At 53.2% G+C, this 22,294-nt stretch overlaps 1 protein-coding gene across 5 annotated transcripts in view; it reads right to left on the bottom strand.

The window, feature by feature from the left end:
• Positions 1 to 22,294, bottom strand: part of RYR1 (ryanodine receptor 1) — a 106,663-nt gene that overhangs the window by 3,853 nt on the left and 80,516 nt on the right. For 4 of the 5 annotated variants that reach the window (XM_070498820.1, XM_070498818.1, XM_070498817.1 and 1 more), the window contains 11 exons: positions 22,009 to 22,196; positions 11,523 to 11,864; positions 8,186 to 8,992; positions 7,384 to 7,448; positions 6,642 to 6,798; positions 5,543 to 5,629; positions 4,253 to 4,504; positions 3,337 to 3,467; positions 1,658 to 1,700; positions 353 to 483; positions 192 to 252 (listed from right to left, as the gene is read on the bottom strand). In XM_070498820.1, the coding sequence (XP_070354921.1) occupies positions 192 to 252; positions 353 to 483; positions 1,658 to 1,700; positions 3,337 to 3,467; positions 4,253 to 4,504; positions 5,543 to 5,629; positions 6,642 to 6,798; positions 7,384 to 7,448; positions 8,186 to 8,992; positions 11,523 to 11,864; positions 22,009 to 22,196 (2,264 nt within the window). Of the gene's footprint in view, positions 1 to 191; positions 253 to 352; positions 484 to 1,657; positions 1,701 to 3,336; positions 3,468 to 4,252; positions 4,505 to 5,542; positions 5,630 to 6,641; positions 6,799 to 7,383; positions 7,449 to 8,185; positions 8,993 to 11,522; positions 11,865 to 22,008; positions 22,197 to 22,294 lie in introns of those variants that run through there. The other variant, XR_011498491.1, reaches the window with a different exon arrangement.

Genomic DNA, 22,294 nt, shown 5'->3' with positions numbered 1-22,294 from the left:
GACATCATCTGGGAATTCAAGAGCACTCTGGGGATAAGGTACCGTGGGGCGGGGGGCAGAGGGTTCCCTAGGATCAGAGGGCTGCAGGGGCTCAAGAGTCAGTTGCCGGTCAGGAATACCAGGGTGGAGTCCCCAAGCCTCCTAGGGCCCTTCTCCTGTGGTCCCTCCCCAACCTGCGGGCCCTTCCTCACATTGTCTGTGAAGATGACCCCGAATTTCCAGATCTGGTACTTGACGTCGATGGACATGAGCCTGTGTGGGGCAGGGGAAGAGGGATGGCCAGATGCCTGGGGCTCAGACCCGGCCACCCGCCCTGCCTGCCCCAGGCCTGCACAGGGCCGTCGCGGCTCACCAGGTGAGCAGCCCCGGCGGTGGCTCAGGCTTGCGCTCATTGTGGGCCGTGATCACCAGTGTGGCCAGATCCATGCCCAGCAGCTCGGCGATCCGCTCCCGCCCATAGATGTCCCCATGCTTGTCCAGGACCTGCACAGGAGAGCGCAGGGCCATGCAGACACCGCTGGAGTGGGGGAGGGCCTGGGGACACGCTGAACTTTGTGTGAGAAATTGGGGGTGCATTTTTCGGAGGAAAAGGGCCAGAGCTTTCTTCAGCTCCTCAGGGCAAGAGGCCAAAAGTGATAAAGTTCTAGCTGATCATTAGCGAAATTAATTGAGATAATTTATGATCATTAGGCAAATAAACAAGGAATTCTATATAATTGGGCCCCCTGTCATCTATGAATTTATCTCCTTCCCTCTCTCACTCTGCTTCAGCCAACTGGCTTCCTCTCAGTTCCTCCAATACACCAGGCACATTCCTGCCCCGGGGCCTTTGCACCAGCTGTTCCCCCTGCCTAGGACATTCTTCCCCTAGATTTCCACCTGGCTCACTCCTTCACCTCCTTATCAATTAGTGTGACATTTTCTGACCACCCTATCTGAAAGAGCAACCTCTCCCGGTGGGCGCGCATGCACACACACACACACACACACACACACACTGCCCATCCCTCTCCACTGCTCTATTTCTTCTGTAGCACTTATCACTCCTTGACGTTATAAACGTGTTCAGCATCTGTCTTTCCAACTCAAATGTCAGAATCACTGTTGTTTCCTGCTGGATTCCAGGCCCCTAAGACGGTTCCTGGCACACAGTGGGTGCTCAATAAACATCTGTTGAGTGAATGAACGATCGTAACAGCTAACACTTGTCTAGTGTTTTTCCATGTGCCAGATACTGCTCACATAGTAGGTCATGTAATCCTGACAACACCCTAGGATTACCTCACTTTGCATATGAAGGAAACTGAGGCATTTCTGAAAGGATGACACAGCTACGAGTAAAAAAGTAGACAATCTGACCCCAGAGCCTGGGTGTTTAAAATAACACACCTCCCTCCCTCCCTCATAACTCATGTTTCCTGAGTGCTCCCTCTGTGCCAGGCATCTGCTGTGCTCCTGACACCTGTCATCTCTTTCCAGAGAGGGAAGTGGGGTTTTCATGCCCGTTTCCAGATGGGTAAACTGAGGTGCTGCTCAGCCACACAAGCCCCGTGCCCGAGGTAGCACACAAAGCAAGTGCTTGACAGGGCCAGGATGGCCGGTCAGCAGGGGACGCAGCCCGGGAGGCCCTCCCACCTCCCCATCCACATCCTCTCACCTTCCGCTTGACAAACTTGTCCCAGTAGTTGCTGGGGAAGGACCTGCCGAGGGAGAGACGGCGAGATGTTAGGGCAGAGGGAACAGGAGCCACCAGCCAGGCCAGGGGGCTTGAACTTCCAAGGCGTTTCTTACAGGGCCCCCCACCCCCACCCCACAGTGGGGTCGCATCTCACTCGGGGTCAGGCTCTAAAGCCCCCAAGCCAGGCAGAGTTGGCCCAAGGTCAACCACCATCCCCACAGCCATCTTTGTTGGAGCCAGCTAAGGCAGGGGCTTCTATTCAGAGCTGGGTGTGCAAAAAACCACAGAGGTCCACCGGGGTGGGGGGGGGTTCTTGCGTGTGAAGGGTGGGAGGAGTCCCAGCCAGCAGCCTGACTCTGCTCCAGCTGCGGGCAAACCATGTGCCTTCTCACACCATTTCGCTTAATTTTCCTTGATGATTCTGGCTCTTTATTTACCAGTTTTCTGAATGATGAGTTGGTGCGCTAACCCCCCAAAAAGGGGGCCAATGAATTTTGCTTTGGGGGAGGGCAAGGAGGCTGGAGTGGAGGTTTATTAGGAATCTGGGGATTGGGACCTATCTGACAGGTGGGGGTACGTTGCACCACCCGTCTTTATTGATGCTCAAGTGGTCCCTGCATTGTCCAGCGGGAGCCCCTTCCTGCTGGTGGCTGGGTGCATTCAGCACGTCACCACTTTTCATCCAGCACATCCCCGCTTGATGACACAAGGGAATCCAGGCTCATCTGGCACTTTCCGCCCCGGCCCTGACCATCTGCAGCTTCTCCACGGAGCCTGGCTCCTCTTCGTGGAAAATGGCATTTGGAAGTCAAGGTCTTGCGCACGTGTCTCTGAATGTGTGTAAGTTACACGTGGCTTTGATAGTGACAATGAGACGTAAGATGCGCTTGGTGTGGCTTCTCTCCCTTCCTCCTCACACCACCTCGACCAGGCAGGACCCCGCAGTCCGATAACTTCCAGTACTTATCTGGGACTTACTGTGCCCCAGAAGCTACATGAATCATTTAATCGTCACAAGATCCTCGTGAGGGCAACGCTATTATTTAAGTCTTTCGCCACTTCACAGATGAAGAAACTGAGGCACCACGAGCGGGGCAAAGTCGCTTGACCAAGAATTCCCAGCCAGGGTGTGGCCAACCTTGTATTTGAAGCTGTTGTTCTTATTCTAGAAATGTCCCCTCTAATGATGCAGCCCCACTGGAGGAACACAGGAAATGGGACTCTGGGGGAAAACGGAGTGTGCTGGGAGCACACTTTGGGGGTGCAGGGTCCCCCATATTGTCCTCACACACCTTCACTCCCTCTCCGGGCTCAGTTTAAAAACCACGTGATTTCATACTTCCCACTCCTGGCACCCAGGCAAGAGTCACACTTGAGGGCGGGGTTTAAAATGCAGGTTCCAGGGCGCCGCCCAGACTGGCTGAAGCAGAATCTCCCAGGCTGGGGCCCAGGAATGTCCACGCACCCCCGCACCCCCACAGGGGCTTGCGTGCTCGGGAAATTGGTGTGTACTATGGAGAGGAAGACTGAGGCACGGGGAGAATGGGTTGGGACCGGCAGTGACTGGAACTCCAGCCTTTGAGGCCCAGGCCCGGACTGGAGCGGACACTCAGCTCTGTTTCCCCCCACCCACGCCGAGGTGGGGGCTGGGCCCTTACGGCGTGTTGAGCACCAGTCGGTCCCACTGCCCCTTCACGTCGTCGTCCTCCGGCTGCTCCGTGATGTAGAGGCCGTCGAACTCCAGCTTTCGGGCCAGCTCCTTCTCCCGCTTAAAGATCACCAGCGGCACCTAGATTGTGCGGGTAGCAGAGGGGTGCGTGTCAGGTGCCTCAGGAAGCCACAGCCCCAGCAGGAGCCAGGAGACCTTGCTGGAGCCTGTGGGAGACCCCGCCCCACAGGGATCAGGGTAGTGATGGGGCAGTGCAGGCAGAACTGTCAGGGCTGAAGCGGGTGAACAACGGGATCACCCAGAAGTGGTGTCTGATGCAGCCCGGGGCTTCCCAAGGGAGGAGGGACGAATAAAACAGGCAGGCAGAAGGAAGTGGAAGTGGGGCAAAGCATTCCAGGCAGAGGGAACGGCATATGAAAAAGTTCTAAGCCAGAAGATCTCTGTGCATCCAGTAGTCGAGCATCCAGATTTGCTGCAACAGTCAGACCTCATGGGACCCAAATTGAGGCTCTCGTAACACGCCTTATGGGGCATCAGAAACCTCAGGCATAGCTGATGTCAGCATCCACATCCCCCCATTAGCAGCATGTTACGTCTGAGAGCCCACAGACCCCACAGATCTTAATTCTCCAACTGATGAATGCAGAAATTAATATCCCCAGTGACGAATTTTGCCTCTTGATCCAAGAATTAACACAGTCACAAGAGCCGGCTCCTGAGCTGTGACCCACATCTGTTCCCAGTTCGAATGTCATCCTTGCTGAAGACCCAGATCCTGTACCCCGTACCCCAGCCCTTACCCTGATCCTGTCCCAACCACTGTGTGAGCCACTGGATCCTCTCAGCCAGTGCCGCCCGCCTCCCCCCCAAGAAGCCCCTGCCCCAGAGCCGTGGCCATGGCCCACCTTGAGACAGTTATAGCCAATGATGCAGAGAAACGCCACCAACGTGTGCAGCAGGCTCAGGCAACGCAAGGCAGGCTCCATGTAGCCCGTGCTCTCCTCCAGGAAGTAGTACACCATGTTCTCGTCCTCATCGCCCTCCGCCTCCTCACCGGCCCCTGAGCCCCAGCCAGAGCCGCCACCAGACCCTGCGCCTGACAAGTCCCCAGCTGCTGAGCCCTCCATGTCATCCTCCCCTGGTGGAGAGTCTGAGACCTGGAAGGGGCAGAGGTCAGTCAGGGCGGGGACCCTGGGGTCCTGGCACCTGGTCTGCCACATCCAGGACCCACTAACAGAATTATCAGCCTCCGTTCCTGAGGTTGGACCCGGCCCCTGTCAGATACGCTGTAGGTGGGGCTGTCAATCAAAATCAAGGGGCGGGCCCAGGACCCTAGCCAGCAAATCAGACTCAGACTCTGCCCGGGGAATTTGACTACTGTCCTGAATGACAGGAGGACTGAAAACAGAGTTGATTCATCTTGATAGTGGAGCCCTACAGAGACTGACCCTGATAGTAACACTAACACTAAAATTAGTAGTAGCCAACATTCACGTAGCACTTTCTATATGCCAGGTACTGTTCTAAGTGCTTTACGCATATTAATCCCCTTTTAATCCCCACAGCTCTAAGAGGCAGATGCTATTCTTATCCCATTTTACAGATGAGGAAATTGAGGCACCGAGAGGTTAGGCTCCTTGCCTACCATCACCCAGTCAGAGAGGTGGGGCCGGGATTCGATCCCACAGCAGCCACACTCTGCCCACTCTGCTCCCCTGCCTCTCTGTCCTGTTATCTAGATCCCTGGCAAGACCCCTAGAGTCCCCTTGTCCTTCAGGAGGCCTGGTTCTTAACCATTTCCTTCCATTCCATGAGCTGCCCATTTCCTCCTCCCCACAAATTCCTCTGTAGCTTATGTGAAAGCAAAGAAGCTTAACTGAACCAGAGGGTTACGGAGAGGTGAATGCCTGCACCCAGGGGCACAGGTCTGGCAAGTGGCAGAGCTGAGCACGGAGCCCAGAACAGGTTCCCCACTCTAACTCCCGCGGGCACTCAGGCATCTCCCGGATGGACCAGACACCCACACTCACCCCATGGGGGTCCCAAGACCCGGGTGTACAGCCTGAATCCTCTTGGGAACCCCGAGCCCAACACCATGTCCCTGGTGACCCACAGGGACCCTGAGAACCTGTCAGGAGCTCCCACCCCACGGCCGGGATAAGCACTCAATCCTCCTGGCCCCTCACAACCAGCACCTTATAAAACAGTAGGATGAAGTTGATGGCAAAAGCGAGGAAGAGAGCAAGGAACCGCAGGGTGTAAAAGTTCCGGGAGAGGTAGTTCTGAGATGAGGAGAGAAAGAGAGAGAGGGAGCTCACAGCCCGCCCACCTCCCTGGAGAATTCATCCCACCTTTCACCCACAGTCCAAGCCCCTGGGTGCTCAATACCTGGTCCCACCACCTCCCGTTTATTGAGGGCTTACTGTTTACCGAGACCCTGGCTAAGAGCTTTTTATTCGCAGGAACCTGTTCGATTCTCCCCACAACCCTGCGAAGTGGGTGCTGCTGATACGCCCACTTTACAGAGGAGGAAACCGAGGCTCCAGGAGGTGGGATGTCTCGCTCCAGGTCACAGAGCCAAGAAGTGGCAGACCTGGGGTCCGAAGCCAGGCAGTCACGCTCCAGGGGCCGTGCTCCTGACCGCTCTGCCATGCTGCTTCCCGTGTGAAGTGACCCTGTCTGCCTCCCCCCAGGCAGAGGGCACCCACTTCCATCTCTCCCTTCCTCTTTTTCTCTCTGCCCTTCTCTCCGTCCCTCATTCTTCTCATGAACCCTCTACGTCGGGCTGGGCCCGGAGAGGAGACAGGACGGGTGGAGCCCTGGGCCCTGCTCTCCCCAACGCCTGCCCCTCTTCCCGGCCTGGATGAGGGTATAAGTCCTCCCTCCCACAGGAGGAGCTGGGGCCGCAGCGGGGGCTCCCACCCAAAGGCTGGGAGCCAAGAAACAGCCATGGTGGGAGCAACAGAGCCACGGCCTCAGCTGGATTCAGCCCTGGATAGAGGATGGGGGTGGGAAGCCTGGGCAGATGGCCCTGGACGAGCAGAGGTGTGGAGGTGGGAATAAGGACCACGGGCGGGAGATGCAGAGGAGCCAAGAGGGGACCACTTGAAAACGCTGCACTGTGTCCAGGTCCTGGCTCTGTCTGGAGACTTCTCTGCCCTCTCCCCGGCCTGGCTTCCTCTCAGGGATGAGGCTGGCGCAGGCGAGCTCAAGAGCAGGGTGGGGAGGAGAGGTGGGATGAACATTGGGGCCTTGGGGGAGGGGAACTGCAGCGCGCCCCTGCTCGGTCCTCACCAAGAACTTCACCCTCTGCACCTCCAGTTCTGCCCAGAATTCCAGGCCCCCGCCTCTGGCTTCCTCCTTCTTTGGAGGGGGTGGGGGAGGGGCTTCTGCCTTCTTGGGGGGCTCTGGTGGGGGTTCAGGGACTTCTTCTTTCTCCCCATTCTCAGCGCTGCAGGACAGGACACAGAGAGAGTGAGGAGGTGCCTGGGCAACGCGTTCATTCGTTCGTTCATCCAAAGCCGAGCACTGGGGGCCACCCTACGACTGGCCCAGGGCTAGATGGTGCTGGGGACATAGCGATGAGACAGCCTCAGGCCCTGTCTCATGGGGCTCCAGGCCAATGGGGTACACACCCGTGAGCAGGCAGTGGCAGCCCAGAGTGGTCAGGGCTAGGACGGGGGAAGCTCAGGGGGTTGTGGGAGACAAGAGGAGACACCTCTTCAACTTGGGGGGGGGGGTGGTGTCAAGGTAGGATTCCTGGAGAAGGGGACACGTGAGCCCAAATGGGCTGGAGGAGGAAGACTGAGATGAAGCTTGGGGGACGGTGATCCCGGTGGAGGGAACAGCCCATACCAGGGCCTGGGGGAAGACAGGAGCGTTCATCTCTCTACTCCCTGTCACAGAGGCCCTCCTCTGGGCCTGGCCCTGCGCTGGGCGATGCTGAGGACACAGAGTCCCCAGGACAGCCTCAGGCCCTGACCTCAGGAGGCTCCCAGGCCAGGAGGGAGGCAGTGATAGGGGCCGGGCCACTCACTCGGCTTTCTCGGGCTCGGGCTCTGGCTCTGGTTCCGGAGGCAGCTGCTCTTCCTCTCCATCCACCTGGCGGCAGAGCAAGCATCGGGACGAGCCCCAGCCCAGCGCCCCTCAGTGCTGCCCGCCTGCTCCTCTCCATGTCCCTTTCTGGTCATTTCCCCTGGGCAATCTAAGCTCTGCGCTCTCCCCACCAGAAGGAGGAGGGCTTACGATTCTCATTCTACAGAGGGGAAACTGAGGCTCAGAGAGGTGGAGCACTGAGCCCAAACCACTGTGCAGGCTCAGGCTGACTCCAAGTGGGGTGCTTCTCCCTCAGTTTCCCATCACCTTGACAACCGCACTCCCGTGGCCCGCATCCCGCGAGGGGCTGAGGATGCTTTAGGGGCCTGGGTCCTGTGGGCTACTTCATTCCCGGCAACCATCTGTCTCTCTGCAGGCCTTTTCCAGCGTCCCCGGCCCTATCTCGGTTCTTTTTAGCTCCTGGTCCCCTTTCCCCTCTAATTTGGTGGCTCCAGATCTCTCTTTCTCTATCGCTCCCAGAAACACGACCTTTGTCACCGCAAGCCTCTCTCTAGGTCTTCATCACTGAGTCCATTTCTCTCTCTCTCTGGGTGTCTCTCTGTCTTTCTCTGCCTCTCTGTGCGTCTCTTTGGGTGTGTGTCTCTGTGCGCCCATCTCTCAGGCTCGCTCTCCGCCGTTTCTCTCTCCCCTCTCTGCGCATCTCCACCCACCTGTCTCTCAGAGTTTGTCTTCTCTCCTCCTACCCCCAATCTCTCCAAAACCCCGAAGCCCTGCGTTCTCACCCCCAGCTTCCTCTTGAGGATGGGGGAGCCCTCGGGCGTGGGCGGCTCCGCCGGCGTCGTGTCACCCATGTCCCCGAGGCCGCCCCCCCCTTCGGGCCGGAAGGGGCCCCCCTCGGCCACGGCCACGGCTCCGTCGGCGCCTCCCGGGACGGCCTCGTGCACCGCCACCTCCTCGTCGCCCGCGCCCTCCGCCGCGTCTCCTGCGCCCTCGCCGGCGCCCTCGCCGTCCGCGTCGCCGCCGGGCCCGGCCGGCTGTTCGCCGTGCACCTCGTCGCTCGTGGGGTCGGGCATGCCGGCCAGGAGCTCGGTCACCGTCACCTTCTTGGCTCCCTCCACCAGGCCGCCGCCGAAGAGCGAGCCCCAGAGCAGGCGCAGCGCTCCCTTAGCCGCTCCCGCGCCCGCCGCGCCCGCGCGCGCCATCGCCGCCCAGAGCAGCGCCGCCACCGCGGTGGCCGCCTCGCGCGCCGTGAGCCGCCGCAGCCGCCGCACGCGCCGCCGCAGGCTCCGGTAGCTGAGGCCCCGCAGGGCCCGGGTCGCCGCCGCCGCCAGGCTGGCCGAGACCCCCGCCGCCGCCGTGGCCGCCGCGCCCTCGGGCCCCGCCGCGCCCTCCTCCGCGCCCTCGACGGCCGCCTCGGCCGCGCCCTCGTCCTCGTCCTCCTCCGGCTCGCCCTCGGGCTCCGAGATGCGCGCGGCGATCTGCATCTCGAAGATGGTGTCCTCGCAGAAGCTCACGAACAGCTCCATCTTCTCCGACTCGCCGCCCTCGTTCACCACGTCGAAGATGAACTGGCGCTTGGACTCCTTGACCTGCGGTGGGGACGGAGGGGCGCGATGGGGCCCGGCGACAACAGCCAGGGCGGCTGCACGTTCTCGCTGCGGCCGCCGCTGTTCTGGACGCACGGTGGTGGATTTTCCTATTAATAGCAAACCTAGACAGCGCAGGCTGCAGGCGCTCTTGCGAGGGCGTCCCTCGGGCCAGGCCCTGTTGCGAGCATTTTACACAGATGGGCTCATTTACTCCTCACCAACAATCCTAGAGGGAGGGGCTCTTAGGCCCATTTCACGGATGAGGAAATGGACGCCTGGAAGGTCCCGTGCCCAGGGTGGCGCAGCTGAGAGGTGGTAGATGTGGGATTCGAACTCCCAACAAGCTGGCTGCAGAATCGATGTTTCTAGCTCCTTTGAGAGATGGAGCGTCGTGGCTGAGGGCAAAGGTCCTCCTGCCAGCCAGCCTGCCTGGGCTCGGATCCTGATTCTGCTACTGAGCAGCTGCGTGATTTACACCTAACCCTCTGGGCCTGAGTTTCCCCTTCTGTAAATTAGGGGGTAATGCTAGGACCGACATTATAGGGTTGGTGTGAGGATTAAATGAGTTAATAGATGCTGGGGGATTTGAACAGCACCTGGGGCCTAATAAATACTGTCCAGTGTTCGCTATTATTATACAGCTGCATGAGTGCTCGAGGTCCACGTGGCTTAAACGGAATCCTGACCAGGAAAGTGGGAATGGGAAGGGGTGAGAAGGCAGAAGTGGGTGTCTGGAGGAATACACTAAGGGGAAGAGTGTGCACCTGGGGAGCACGTGACAGGTGGGGAGGGGGGTGGAGCTCCTACAGCACCTACAAGAGTGTGAAGGGCCAGTGGTGAACTGGGGCTTCCTGCAGGATGCAGCAGACATCCTGGGGGCAAGGATGGTGTGACCGCTTTCATGCCAGATTGGGGGGCTGAGTACACAGCAGTGCCCCAAGAGACACAGGGGAGTGTGCAAAGTCTTGAGGGTTCTGTGGAGTATGTGAGGGGGCTGATGTGCAGGAGCCTTGTGAGAGGGCACCAGGGGCTACAGGAGGAACCAGGCACGAGGAGGACGTGGCGCATGGGAGGATGTGGGCAGTGTGCAACCACATGGGGCTCAGTGTGCACAGCAGACGTGGGCCCACAGGGCAGGCAGGCAAGGGCCTGGGGCCAAAATTCTTGGGGGAGTGTTAGTGTGTAGGGGTCTATTATTCATAGAGTCAGTGCATGTGAGGCAGGCATGAGTGTGCAAGTGAACCCAGGAGTCAGTGCAGGAGGGCCTGGCACATGAGGACAGGGCTCAGTGTGGAATGTGAGCCCGGGTGTGCCTGAGCCAGGCGTCAGTGAGGAGGCAACAGGAGGGGCCCAGTTGTTGAAGAGATGATGGGAGTGCAAGCCTCATGGGGTACAAGTGTGAGATGGGAAGGAGCGTGCAAGAGCACGTGGGAGGAGTGTGCAGGTGCCTGGGGCATCTGAGGAATGAAAGGGAAGTGTGAGTACAAGGGGCATATGAAGGGGAGGCTGGCTGGGCGTGCAGCATGAGTGTGAGCAGGAGGGCTGCCAGGCAGCAGGGGCAGGGCTGGGGGTGAGCGTGTGTGTGGGGGGCCATGTGGGAGCAGGAGAGCGGGGCATGGGAACCACATGCAAGCTAAGTATGTGAGGTGGGCTGGGGACGTGCCAGGGCCACACGAGTGTACTCTTGGGGCAAGTGAATACATAAGGGGCATTCAACATTTGTGGGCTGGGTGTCTGGGGAGCCGAGACAGGGCACTTTAGGCTAGGGAGAAGACCTGGCCACCAGGGGCACACGGGGGCTCTTGTGGGTGAGCTGGAGAGGGTGGTCCAAGTGTGAGTGGGTGTGCCAGGGCTTCCATGAGGAGGTGAATGAGTGAGAAGTAGACAAGAATATAATGTGCCAAGGCCGCATCCTCAGAGTGAGTGTGCAAGAGCTGTGCACCCACATGTGGGCCCAGAGTAAGTGGGATGGGCGCTGTGTGCTAGAACCTCAGAGGGCATCTGGGGGCATATGCAGTGACTGGTGAGGTATGGGCCAGCGTACCAGGGCATTCCCAGAGCCCCCCAAAGTGAGTGTGCAAAAGAGTAGGCGTGGGTAGGCCAGGGTCAAGAGAGGGCACACCACAAGCTGCTGGGAAGGTGAGCAAGAGGTGTACAACCATGTACTCCAGGGTGTGGGTGTGGTTACATCAGGACTAGGGCATGCCAGAGCTCCCAGGGTGAGTGTGCAAGAGGTAGGCATGGTGTACCAGCAGCCACAGTGCAGGCATACCAGCGCTGCTGCATGTACATTCATGCGTTGACCAAGTCTGCAGGAGGCAGGCGTGGGAGAACCAGGGATGTGCAGGGGCACAGCAGGGCCCATAAAAAGTGTGTAAAAGGGTGTGCATTGCAGAAGCAGAGCAAGGGCCCACCAGGGTCTGCAGAGCAGATGTGCAAAGCATGCACAGCCCCTTGAGGGGTCCAAGCATGCGAGGAGCATGCCCCAAAGCCTTGGGAGGCGAGCATGCACGAGCGCAGGTCCGCCGACCTGGGGCATCTCCCACTGGGCGCGGTTGGTCTCCGAGATCTCGAAGTAGATGCGTTCGATGCGGCGCGAGGCGCCCATGATCTCGATGCGGCCCAGGTAGGGCCGGAAGTACTCCAGGATGCTCTCGGCCAGCTCGAGGAAGTTGCGCAGGCGCGGGTCGTGCGGCACGTGCTCCGACAGGTTGGTCAGCAGCACCGCCACATTGAAGCCGATGTCGCGGGCCGGCTCCTGGAAGCGGTTGGCGAACTCCTCGAAATCGATCATCTCGTTCTCATCCGCCTCGGAGCACGAAAGCAGGAACTGGATTTCCGGAGCAGTGAACTGCTTCTGGCTGTCCATGGCCTGGGGAGTGGGAAGGGATGGGCGGGGGAGGTCAGAGGGCCGCCCGGGGAGCCTGGATGCTGTTCTTAACATAACTATGGACTTTTCATAGAGGGAGAAAAGTCCAGAATCGTATAACCAGCACCCAAGGGGATACCCAGCAGGTTGGCACCAGCAAGGCTGTACCAGCCATGAAAATACTGAAATGCTGCATTTCAATAAAGCTGAGCTGCCACCCACTGTAAGAGACTTTCCATTTTCAGAGATGGTAAGATGTGAATTGATGAGAGTCAGCACCTGTGTAGCAACTGGTAAAGAGATGTTGTCCCAGCTCTCTATGTGTCATCCAGGTGTGCCCCTGCAGGCCTGCTCTCCACCCTTCCTCCCCCCGTCCGTGGCACCTGTTGTCTGCATCAGAGGCTCTCTTGGCCCTCTGGCTTCAGGTGGGGTCCGTTCAGTTGGGGGTCAGGCAGCGGGAGGAGAATGGGGCGATGGCACTTCTCTCCCAGGCCTCCTCCTTCTGCCGGCAGTGTCTCCCACTCAGAGGTCTGTCCTGCAGCCCTGCCCCAGTGCAGCTCCTTCCGTCTCCCAGTTAGGTAACTAACTGAGACAATTAGTCAGGCCCCTCAAGGCTGGGCCCCAACGGCTACATGCCACCACCTCTGCCCGTCCCCCAAGCCCCTTTGCCCCCCTACTGTTTCCAGCAACTAAATGATTGACACCTGACACAGTGGAGGCCTCTAAATTTCAAACTGAAACAAACTGGCATGTGCCCATCACCCCAGAATTAAATGCTCATAGTGATATATATGTATATATATTTTGTATGCAAGGGTTCACCCTAAGCTAATATCTGTTGCCAATCTTTTTTTTTTTTTCCTCCCAAAGCCCAGTGCACAGTTGTATATCCTAGTTGTAAATCCTTCTAGTTCTTCCATGTGAGCCACCACCACAGCATGGCAACTGACAGACAGGTGGTGTGGTTCTGTGACTCAGAACTGAACCTTGGGCTGCCAAAGCAATGAGACAGCCGAACTTTAACCACTAGCCCATCAGGGCTGGCTTGACATATTTTTTTCAAATACTTTTTTTTTAAGAACTAAAACATTACAGGTGCGAGTGGAGCCCTCTGTGCATCCTTCTCTTGCTTCATTCCCCCCACCCACCCCACGGTAACCACTATCCTGCAGTTGGCATAGCCTTCCAAATGTGTCAATATTTCTCTTACCTCTATCTCACCATTTCTCACAAAAAAACAGATAGTGTCCTGTGCAATTTTTGATTTAAAGAATTGCTATTAAAATCATGTCATTCGAAACCTGCTTTTTTTTCATTCAACTGTATGTTTTCAAGATCCAGCCGTGTTGCTATAGAGATCAAATGAATTCATTTTCACTGCTGTGTAGTATTCCTGTTTTATAAATAGAAGACTCTATCAATTCCTCTGATGATGGACATTTAGGTTGTTTCCAGTTTTTTTACTTTACAGACAACACTTTCATAGAACATTCTTGTGCTGATATCCTAGGCACTTTTTGCAAGAGGTCCCCTAGGGCAGTTTTGAAATGTTTTGACCATAGTAAGAATGCATTTTACAATGTGACCCAAAAAAAAAGTTTTCACGACACAATTCTGACTTTTGCTGTGCAACACGCTCTGCAATGTTCTAGTCTATTTTGTTTTCAAAGATGCTGGTCATGACTTCACTAGATTAATTTTGTGACCTACAGATGTGTTGCAACCTGCAGTTTGAGAAATGCTGCTCTGGGGTATGAACAGAAGCGAAATTTTCTGGCTCTGAAAAGTGCTTTGTAGCCAAGAACTTTGCAAAATGCTTTCTAAATGAGTAACGTGCTTTGCAAGTCATGAAGGGCAAGTCTTGAAACCACAGAGCGTGGAGACAGAATCACACAGGAACTCCTCACCTTCTCCCCTCACTCCGCCAACTTGCCTTCTCCCCTTATGATGCAGTGTGACACTGCCCCTCCTGAAAGCCACCATCCCCCCACTAATGTCCCGGGACTCCATCCTCTCCATTCGGTCCTGGACTCTGCTCTTGGGATTTGCTGCTCTCTCTTTGTCATCATCCATTAGCCCACCCCCTTCTTTTGAAACACTTTCTTCTCTGCCTGCTGTCAGTTTATCTTCCAGATCTCTAAGGGCTGCAGGGGTTGGGTGGTTTCAGGCTTGGAATTTGCACCCCTCTCTTGAGATAAGCACTCTCCATGGAGATACCATTGAGGCCCGAGGCTCTGAATGCCATCCCACACCAACGACCACCAAGATTACATCCCAGCCCTGACTGCTCTCCAGAACCCACTTACAGCCGCAGCCCTACCTGACATTTCTTTGTGGATCTCTCCCCCAAACTGGAAATGGCCAAAACTGAACTCTTGATTTCAGAACCTCTCCTCCCACAGTCTTAGCCATCTCAGGAATAGCATCACCACCCACCCACCCCAGGTGCTTAAGCTAAAATCTTTGAGTCATCCTTGGCTCTTCTCTTTTATCTCCACCCACCCCTGATCCATCAGCAAACCTGTCAGCTCTGCTTTCAACAGATCTAGACCCACAATCTGGCCCCCATCCTGGTTTTGTCCCCCATCGTCTCCTATTGGGCCATCACAGCAACCTCCTCCCTGGTCCTCTTGCTCCCTGTCTGTCCCCACATGCAGCTGGAGGGACCCTGTAAACATGTGAGCCAGACCACATCCTTCCCCTGCTCAGAGTCCTGCCTTGGCTCCATCTCATTCAGGTTAAATGTCAAAGTCCTCCTTGCAGCCAGCCAGGCCCGCCCTCTCTCATCTCTCAGACTTTGTTTCTTCCTCTCTCCTCCACAGCAGCCCTCTCCAGCCACACTGGCCTTCTTTGTATCCCTCTCATTCCCAGCTTTCAGCATTTACACTTGCCATCCCCGGGGCCCGGGATGCCACAACCTCCCCAACTTCACATGGTACCTCTCAGCTCTCAGCTTCAGCGTCCTCTTCTAGAAAGGTCTTTCCCGACCACCCAGTGTACGGGGCTCACTCCACCCCTGCTCTCTTGCACGCCACCCTGCTCATTTCTTTCAGACCACAGATTATAACATGGCATTACTTTGGTTATTTACTTATTTTCCCCCGCCCATCCCCACTGGGCTGGCTATCAGCTCTGAGGGTGGGCTCTGCATTGCCTGCTGCTGCATACAGTAGCTGCTCAATACATATTTGTCAAATGTACTCAGCACCTTGAAAACTGAGAAGAGTTTTTAACAGTTCCAATTTTTGAAAATTAAAAAGTCCTTTAAAAAAAAAAATCCTGAACTTGTCTTTTAAACCATCAAGAAACTGAAAAGTGTGGTGTAAAATACAAGATTTGTAAAGAGTTTGGGAAATCATATGATGTTTCATGTTTGGGAAATCAAATGAGGTCTGGTAAGTGGTCAAACATATAGAAATGAGGATATTGCCATTTTGCAGTCTCTAATGAGCTAATGTGGGCATTGAACAGCAGCGGCTGCTGATGTCACAAAAGGAGAGATGTCAGGACAGGCTGTGCCTCCTCATGGATGATGTACACAGTACCACAAAGGAAGGCGCTGGGAAAACCAAAAACAAACACCCCAAATCTGAATGACATTGAGCTTCTTGAGTTCAGTCCCAGTTTACAGGAAACACAGGGGACAGTGGAACACAATAAGTGACACCACAAGGATGCACCCGCCAGACCCAGACTCTGGAAACTCTACCATGAGGATGGCACCACCAGTGAGAGCCACGAGCCCCACGTGGCTGCCGAGCTCTCGAATCGTGGCTGCCGCAAATGGTAATGTGCTGATAGTGTAAATCCATCCTGTCTTTTGAAAAAAAGAATGTAAAGTATTGAATAATTTTTTATATTGATTACATGTTGAAATCATATTTTGGATATACTAGGTTAATTAAAAGCCAGCCCTGGTGATCTGGTGGTTAAGATTCGGCGCTCTCACCGCTGCGGCCTGGGTTTATTTCCTGGTCAGGGAACCACGCTGCCCGTCTGTCTGTCTGTCGGTTGTCACACCATGGCGGCTGCGTGTTGCTGTGATGCTGAAAGCTATGCCACTGGTATTTCAAATACCAGCAAGGTCACCCATGCTGGACAGGTCCCAGCAGAGCTTCCAGACTAAGACAAACTAGGAAGAAGGACCTGGCCATGCACTTCTGAAAAACTGGCCATGAAACCCCCACAAGCAGCAGCGGAGCATTGTCTGATGGAGCGCCAGAAGGTGAGAGGATGGCGCAGAAAGACCCGGCAGGGTTCCGCTCTGCTGTCCGCAGGGTCGCTAAGAGTCAGATTGACTTGATGGTACTAACAAAGGTTGAAGACAACATATCGTTGAGAATAATTTCATGTTCCTTTTTCTTTTTTTAAAGAGTGGGTACTAGAAATTTTTAAGTCATACATTGTATTTTTACCAGGCAGAGCTGCTTTATGGACTGACGACCTGCGTCTGTGGCAGATAAACTGCGAGGAAAAGGAAAAGTGACAGAGGGGAAGCAGTAGATAAAAGGAGGTTTGAAGAGAGATCAACTGATTGCCATGGGTGGGCCTTGTTTGGATCCCAGTTCCAAGAAATTGCGAAAAACAATACGTGATATTTATGAGATGTGGAAATTTGAACACTGATCAGACATTTGCTGATTTAAGGAATGGTGGATATTTTTCTTTTTGTTTTTATGGTTTTGCTTTTGGTTGGGCATGAGAATGACACTGTGGCTTGTTACATAAAAGGGTAGCCTTTTAAGACCATATACTGTACAATTCCATTTATATCAAGTGTCCAGAAGAGACAAATTTATAGAGACAGAAAGTAGATGAGTGGCTGCTAGGGGCCTGGGTGGGGGAAATGGGAAGTAAGTGTTACAGGGTCCAGGGTTTCCTTTCTGGGGTGGTTAAAATGTTCTAAAATTAGATTGTAGCGATGGTTACACAATTCTGTGAATATGCTAAAAAAACTATTGAACGGCACATTTTCGATGGGCGAATTTTATGGTGTGTGAGTTCTATCACAATAAAGATGTTTTTAAAAAGAAGTCTTTTAATTTAAAGAGACATACAAAGATATTTGCAGATAAAATATTTGCCGATAAAAAAAAAATAAGGAAAATCTCAAAATGGTCCAGACCAAGACTAAAGTAGGAGCCTGCGATGTGTTTTCAACTCTCAGGAAGGGCTTTTCCAAAGTGTAGCAGAGGTTCTGGAATCTGCAAAGTGCTTATGGATGGAGATGTGCTTTGCAGACTGTCAAGAATTCTGTCAACCACGAAGAACTTGGGAAGCCATGAAACAATGCTATATATTTTTAATGCAGATTTACATATGAACGGAAATGCAGAAAGGAATGTCTGGAGGGACACAGACCACGTGGATGACACTGGCAGCATTTGCAGAGGTGGGATGAGAATAGGATTGGGGTGGGGTCAAAGCTGACTTCAACCAACACTGGATCGATCTGAATTTCCTTACAAGAGGAATGTATTCCTGTATTTCCTATTTTGTTAAAAATTAATAAAATTAAGTGATTTTCATAAAATACATAAAAATCAAGTATTCTGCATGGCAAAAGAAACCCACCATAAGCAAAGTCAAAAGACAAATGATAAACCAGGAAAAATGGATGTAACTCCTATTGCTAACAAAGCTATAATCAGCCTAATATATAAAGAACTCCTAGAAGTCAAGAAGAAAAATACCAACATCCCAATAGAAAAATAAGCCAAGGGCATGGTCAGTTCACTGAACAAGTAGTACAAAAACAATACCATGAAAAGATGCTTAACTGCACTCATGACAGGAGAAATGTGAATTAAACCTGCACTGTAATACCATTTTTCACCTATCAGATTGGCAAAAATCCAAATATTTGACAATGTGGTCTAGCAGCGAGACTGTGGGGAAACAAGTACTCTCACATGTTGCTAACGAGGGGGAAAAATGGAGGGCAAAATCTGTCCAAATGACAAATGCATTTACCCTGTAACCCAGCAATCCCACTTTTGCAAGCTTATCCTTAGATATAACTGCGCATACAGAATGGCGTATGTACAAGGGTAATCATTGCAGCCGGCACTGTTTGCGGGCCATGTGGAGCCTTCCTCAGCACGCTTACTTCCATCTGCTGGAAATCTGCAGTACCAATTTATAATATCTGTGCTATAAACTGCACTTCTGCACAGTGCACAACTTGCACAACTATCCATGGCAGCCCTGACTACAGCATGCATTGTAACAGGAAAAGTGTCCATCAACAGGGAATAATCAAATAAACTATAATACATATACAAAGTAGAATATTGGGTACCTGTAAAAAAAAATAAGGAGGACACTCCCTGTATCTCCAGAATATATTGTCAAGTGATACAGACTAGTGTATGTAGTTCCTTACCTATTATGTACAAAAGGAGGAAAATAACAGTATCTGGAAAGGTTCAAAAGAAACTAATGCTTACTCACAGTGGTGGGAGTGGGGGAAGGGCAGCTTGAGAAAGAGGCGGCAGTGAGATTTCTCACTTTGTACCTTGTTATATATTACTTTTTAATCTTGTGAATGTATTATTTATTCAAAAAAGAAAACTGATGCACTTTCAAAGTTACAGGTTGCTTGTTACTTTCAACTTTGTGAAACAGAGATATTGGGCTATAAAATGTTGTGTACGTGACATCAAATCTTGTGATCTGTAAAGCCCTGAACAGGTGGGAGCGATCTTGACCTGTTCTAAAAAAATTCATCTTATAACTTAAAGTTTGTACCCTTTCCCCAACCTCTCTCTATGCCGCCACCTCCCAGCCCCTGGACACCTCTCACTTTTCTAGTCTATGTTTCTACGAGTTCACCTTTTTTCGATTCCACATAGAAGTGAGATCTGGTAGCATCTGTCTTTCTCTGGCTGGTTTATTTCATACTGCCCTCAGGTTCATCCATGTTGTCGCAAATGACAGCACTTCCTTTTTTTTTTAAAGGCTGAATAATATTCCATTGTGTCTCTATATATACACCACGTCTTCTTGATCCATCCCTCCACTGACAGACACTTAGGTTGCTTCCATGTCTTGGCTACTGTGAATAACGCTGCAGTGAACATGGGGAGGCTGCCACCTCTTCGAGCTAATAGTTGCATTTCCTTTGGACATTTACCCAGAAGTGGAATTGCTGGATCATATGGCAGTTCTATTTAATTTCTTGAGGAAATCCCATACTGCTTTCCATAGTGGCTGCGCCAGTTTACATTCCCACCAACAGTAGACAAAGCCTCCCTTTTCACCACATCCTTGCCCACACTTATCTTGCCTTTTGGATAACAGCCATCCTCACAGGTGGGAGGTGCGATCTCCTGGGGGCTTTGATTTGCATTTCCCTGAGGGTGAGTGACGTCCAGTGTCTTTTCATGTACCTGCTGGTGTCTGTGTGTCTTCTTTGGGAATATGTCTATCCAGTTCCTCTGCCTATTTTTAAACTGGGTTGTTGGTTTTATCGCTTTTGAGTTGTGAATTCCCTGTATACTTTGGATATTGACCCCTTATCACATACGTGGTTTGCAAACATTTTCTCCCATTCAGCAGGCTGCCTTTTCCTTTTGTGGATGGCTTTTTCTACCGAGCAGAATCATTTTTAAATTAGGAATGCTGTGCACGCCAGCTCCTGCAGAGTCCTTTTTGACTCTCTTGTAGGCCCACTGAGACTCTGTCCCTGCACCCGCCAGTCCTGAGAGCGGGGCGGGCCTCCCAGCCAGGGCCTGGCACCCGGAGTTCTTCACTGACTATTTACTGGACTAGACTGATGGATGAATCCGGAGGCAGGATACTCTGGAGCCAGACTGCCTGACTTCTAATCCCAGCTTTGTCACTTATTAGCTGGGTGACCTTGAGCATGTCACTTCACCTCCCTGTGCCTCAGTTTCCACTTCTGTAAAATGGGGCTAAGAAACAGTCCTTACCACAGAGGGCTGCTGTAAGGATTCAGTGAACGAATCCATTTACACACAGGACCTGGCACAGAGGGAGGCCATGATAAGCGTTAGATCCTCTTCTTCCTGGAGGAGGAGGTCCCGGGCTGGCAAGCGATTGGCAAGGAAGGTGGGGGCCCTGGGAGTGTGTGGCACGGATGCCCAGGGAAGCAGGCTTTGCTGGGGGAGGAAATGGCCGACCGTGGCAAATGCTGCCAAGAGCAGCCAGCCCTGAATCAGGGAAGGAGTGGGAGGTGAGAAGGGAGTGAGTGAGGGTTGACAGCTCTTGGGAGGCGTGGCTGAGAAGTGGGGAGAGATGCTCAGAGGTGCTGGGAGGCAGGGGGCACTTTATCTATCCATTTATTTATTTCCTTTTTGAGGAAGATCAGCCCTGAGCTAACATCTGCCGCCAATCCTCCTCTTTTTGCTGAGGAAGATTGGCCGTGAGCTAACATCCGTGCCCATCTTCCTCTACTTTATACGTGGGACACCTGCCACAGCATGGCTTGATGAGCGGTGTGTAGGTCCACACCCAGGATCCGAACCTGAAAACCCCGGGCCACAGAAGCGCAACGTGCGAACTTAACTGCTGCGCCACCGGGCCAACACTGGGGCACCTTATTTTTAACTCAGGAGATCCTGAGCTTATTCAAATGCTGATGGACAGTAGTGACTGCAACCCCTAGATTAAAATAAGAGGCCTCGAGTCTACACAGATATAGATAGGTAAATGGACAAATGAGTAAATAAATGGAGGAGAAGGGAAGAACTCTCCCTTATGGTAAAATGGTAACTGATAAATATAACGGGTAGGGTGAAATTAGAAAAACCACCATTTGTCAATTACCATAGTCACAGTTGTTTCCGGCAAGAATCATCAACGGATGCTAACCCTAGAGGGCGAGCAGGACATTCACACGGTCTCAGAGCACGTCCTCATGGTAGCATCCGGACAGTGGGGACGAGGGGAGACTCCACCATAACCAAGGGAGCCACGTTAACATCCACAGTATCGGGAAGAACCAACCTCGCGTTCCTCCTGATACGAGGCACTGAGAAGGACAGGTCCTTTCCATGACATTCCAGCCAAAGATGTATGGCATCATGAGGAAAATTCAGACAAACCCACACTGGGCCATTCTATAAACCAACTGACCTCTATTCTTCAAAATTGTCAAGGTCATGAAAGACACACAGATCAAGGAAGCGTGTGGGATTGGAGGGGGCTAACGAGCCACGGTGCCTAAATGCAGTCCCCGCCCCTGGACTGGATCCCTGGCAGGGAAAAGAATTTCTTCCAGGAGTGACAACTGAGTAAGGTCCGCAGACAGCAGCATTGTGTGGATGCTAATTTCCTGATTTGCATAATTGTTCTGTGGTTCTGTAAGACAATGAACTCGTTCTCAGGGGACACACGCTGAGGTATTTAGAGGTAAAGGGGACTCGTGACAGAGCAAACGTGGTAAAAAGTTAACATTTGGGCAATAGGGGTAAAGGGAAGGCAGAAACTCTATGTACTGTTCTGGCAACTTCTCTATGAGCCTGAAGTTATTTCAAAAGAAAAAGTTGATAAAACAGTGATGGAAACCATCTGGCAGGAATAACAGCGGCTCACGTGGTGCGCTCCTGTGTTCCAGCCTTGGCCACACGCTGTCCACCCTCTCTGCAGTCCCGTGAGAGAGTTAATGTCATCATCCTAGCCCACTGCACAGAGGAGGAAACTGAGGCTCAGAGTAGACAGTGACTTACCTGGGGTGACACAGGAAGGGCAGAGCCAGATTGGTTTCTGCATTTCCCTCCTCACAGCCTCATGAGTTAGACCTGCAACGGTCAGTAGTGACTGCCTCCCTCATTAGACTATAAGCCTCATGAAGACAGGGCTGCGTCTGTCTCGGTCACGGCTGTGTCCATGGTCCCAGCACAGGGCCCAGCAGAGAAGAGAAACTCAGTAGATGTTTATCAACTGAATAACTGATCTCGATTGATAATGATGATAATATTATGACTATTAATAATGATAATAGAAATAACGGTTCTTATCTGTGTTAATGCATTTCATCTTCAAAACGACCAAGGACTGTTTTATCCCCATTTTACAGAGAAAGAAACTGAGGCTTGCAGAGACGTCTCCTGCCCAAGGCAGGCAGCCAGGAAGGACACGACCGGCCCGTGGCACCCACACCCATCCGCCTTCCAGCACCCACCTTCTGGAAGTCCTTCTTGGAGATGAGGCCACGGGGATCGGTGACGTAGTCCTGGAAGGCCTCAGAGCCCACGATGTCCTTGAGCTTGAGGAACATGTCGAAGAACTTGAGGATCATCTCCACGTTGGATGAGGATTCCACCAGCATGTCCACCATCTGCCGGGCAATCATGCCATTCACCACGTTCCCTGCAGGCGGCCCCAGGTCAGTGCAGCCCGGCAAAGCCTCCTTTCTGGGGCCCCAGCGGGCTTGCCTCTCTCCAGCTCAGGAGCCCCCAGGATGCACT

The sequence above is a fragment of the Equus asinus genome, chromosome 26, assembly GCF_041296235.1.
Source record: "Equus asinus isolate D_3611 breed Donkey chromosome 26, EquAss-T2T_v2, whole genome shotgun sequence".
In the NCBI taxonomy this organism is placed as follows: domain Eukaryota; kingdom Metazoa; phylum Chordata; class Mammalia; order Perissodactyla; family Equidae; genus Equus; species Equus asinus.
Note: the sequence above shows the minus strand (reverse complement) of the source record. Positions and strands in the feature narration are given on the sequence as shown.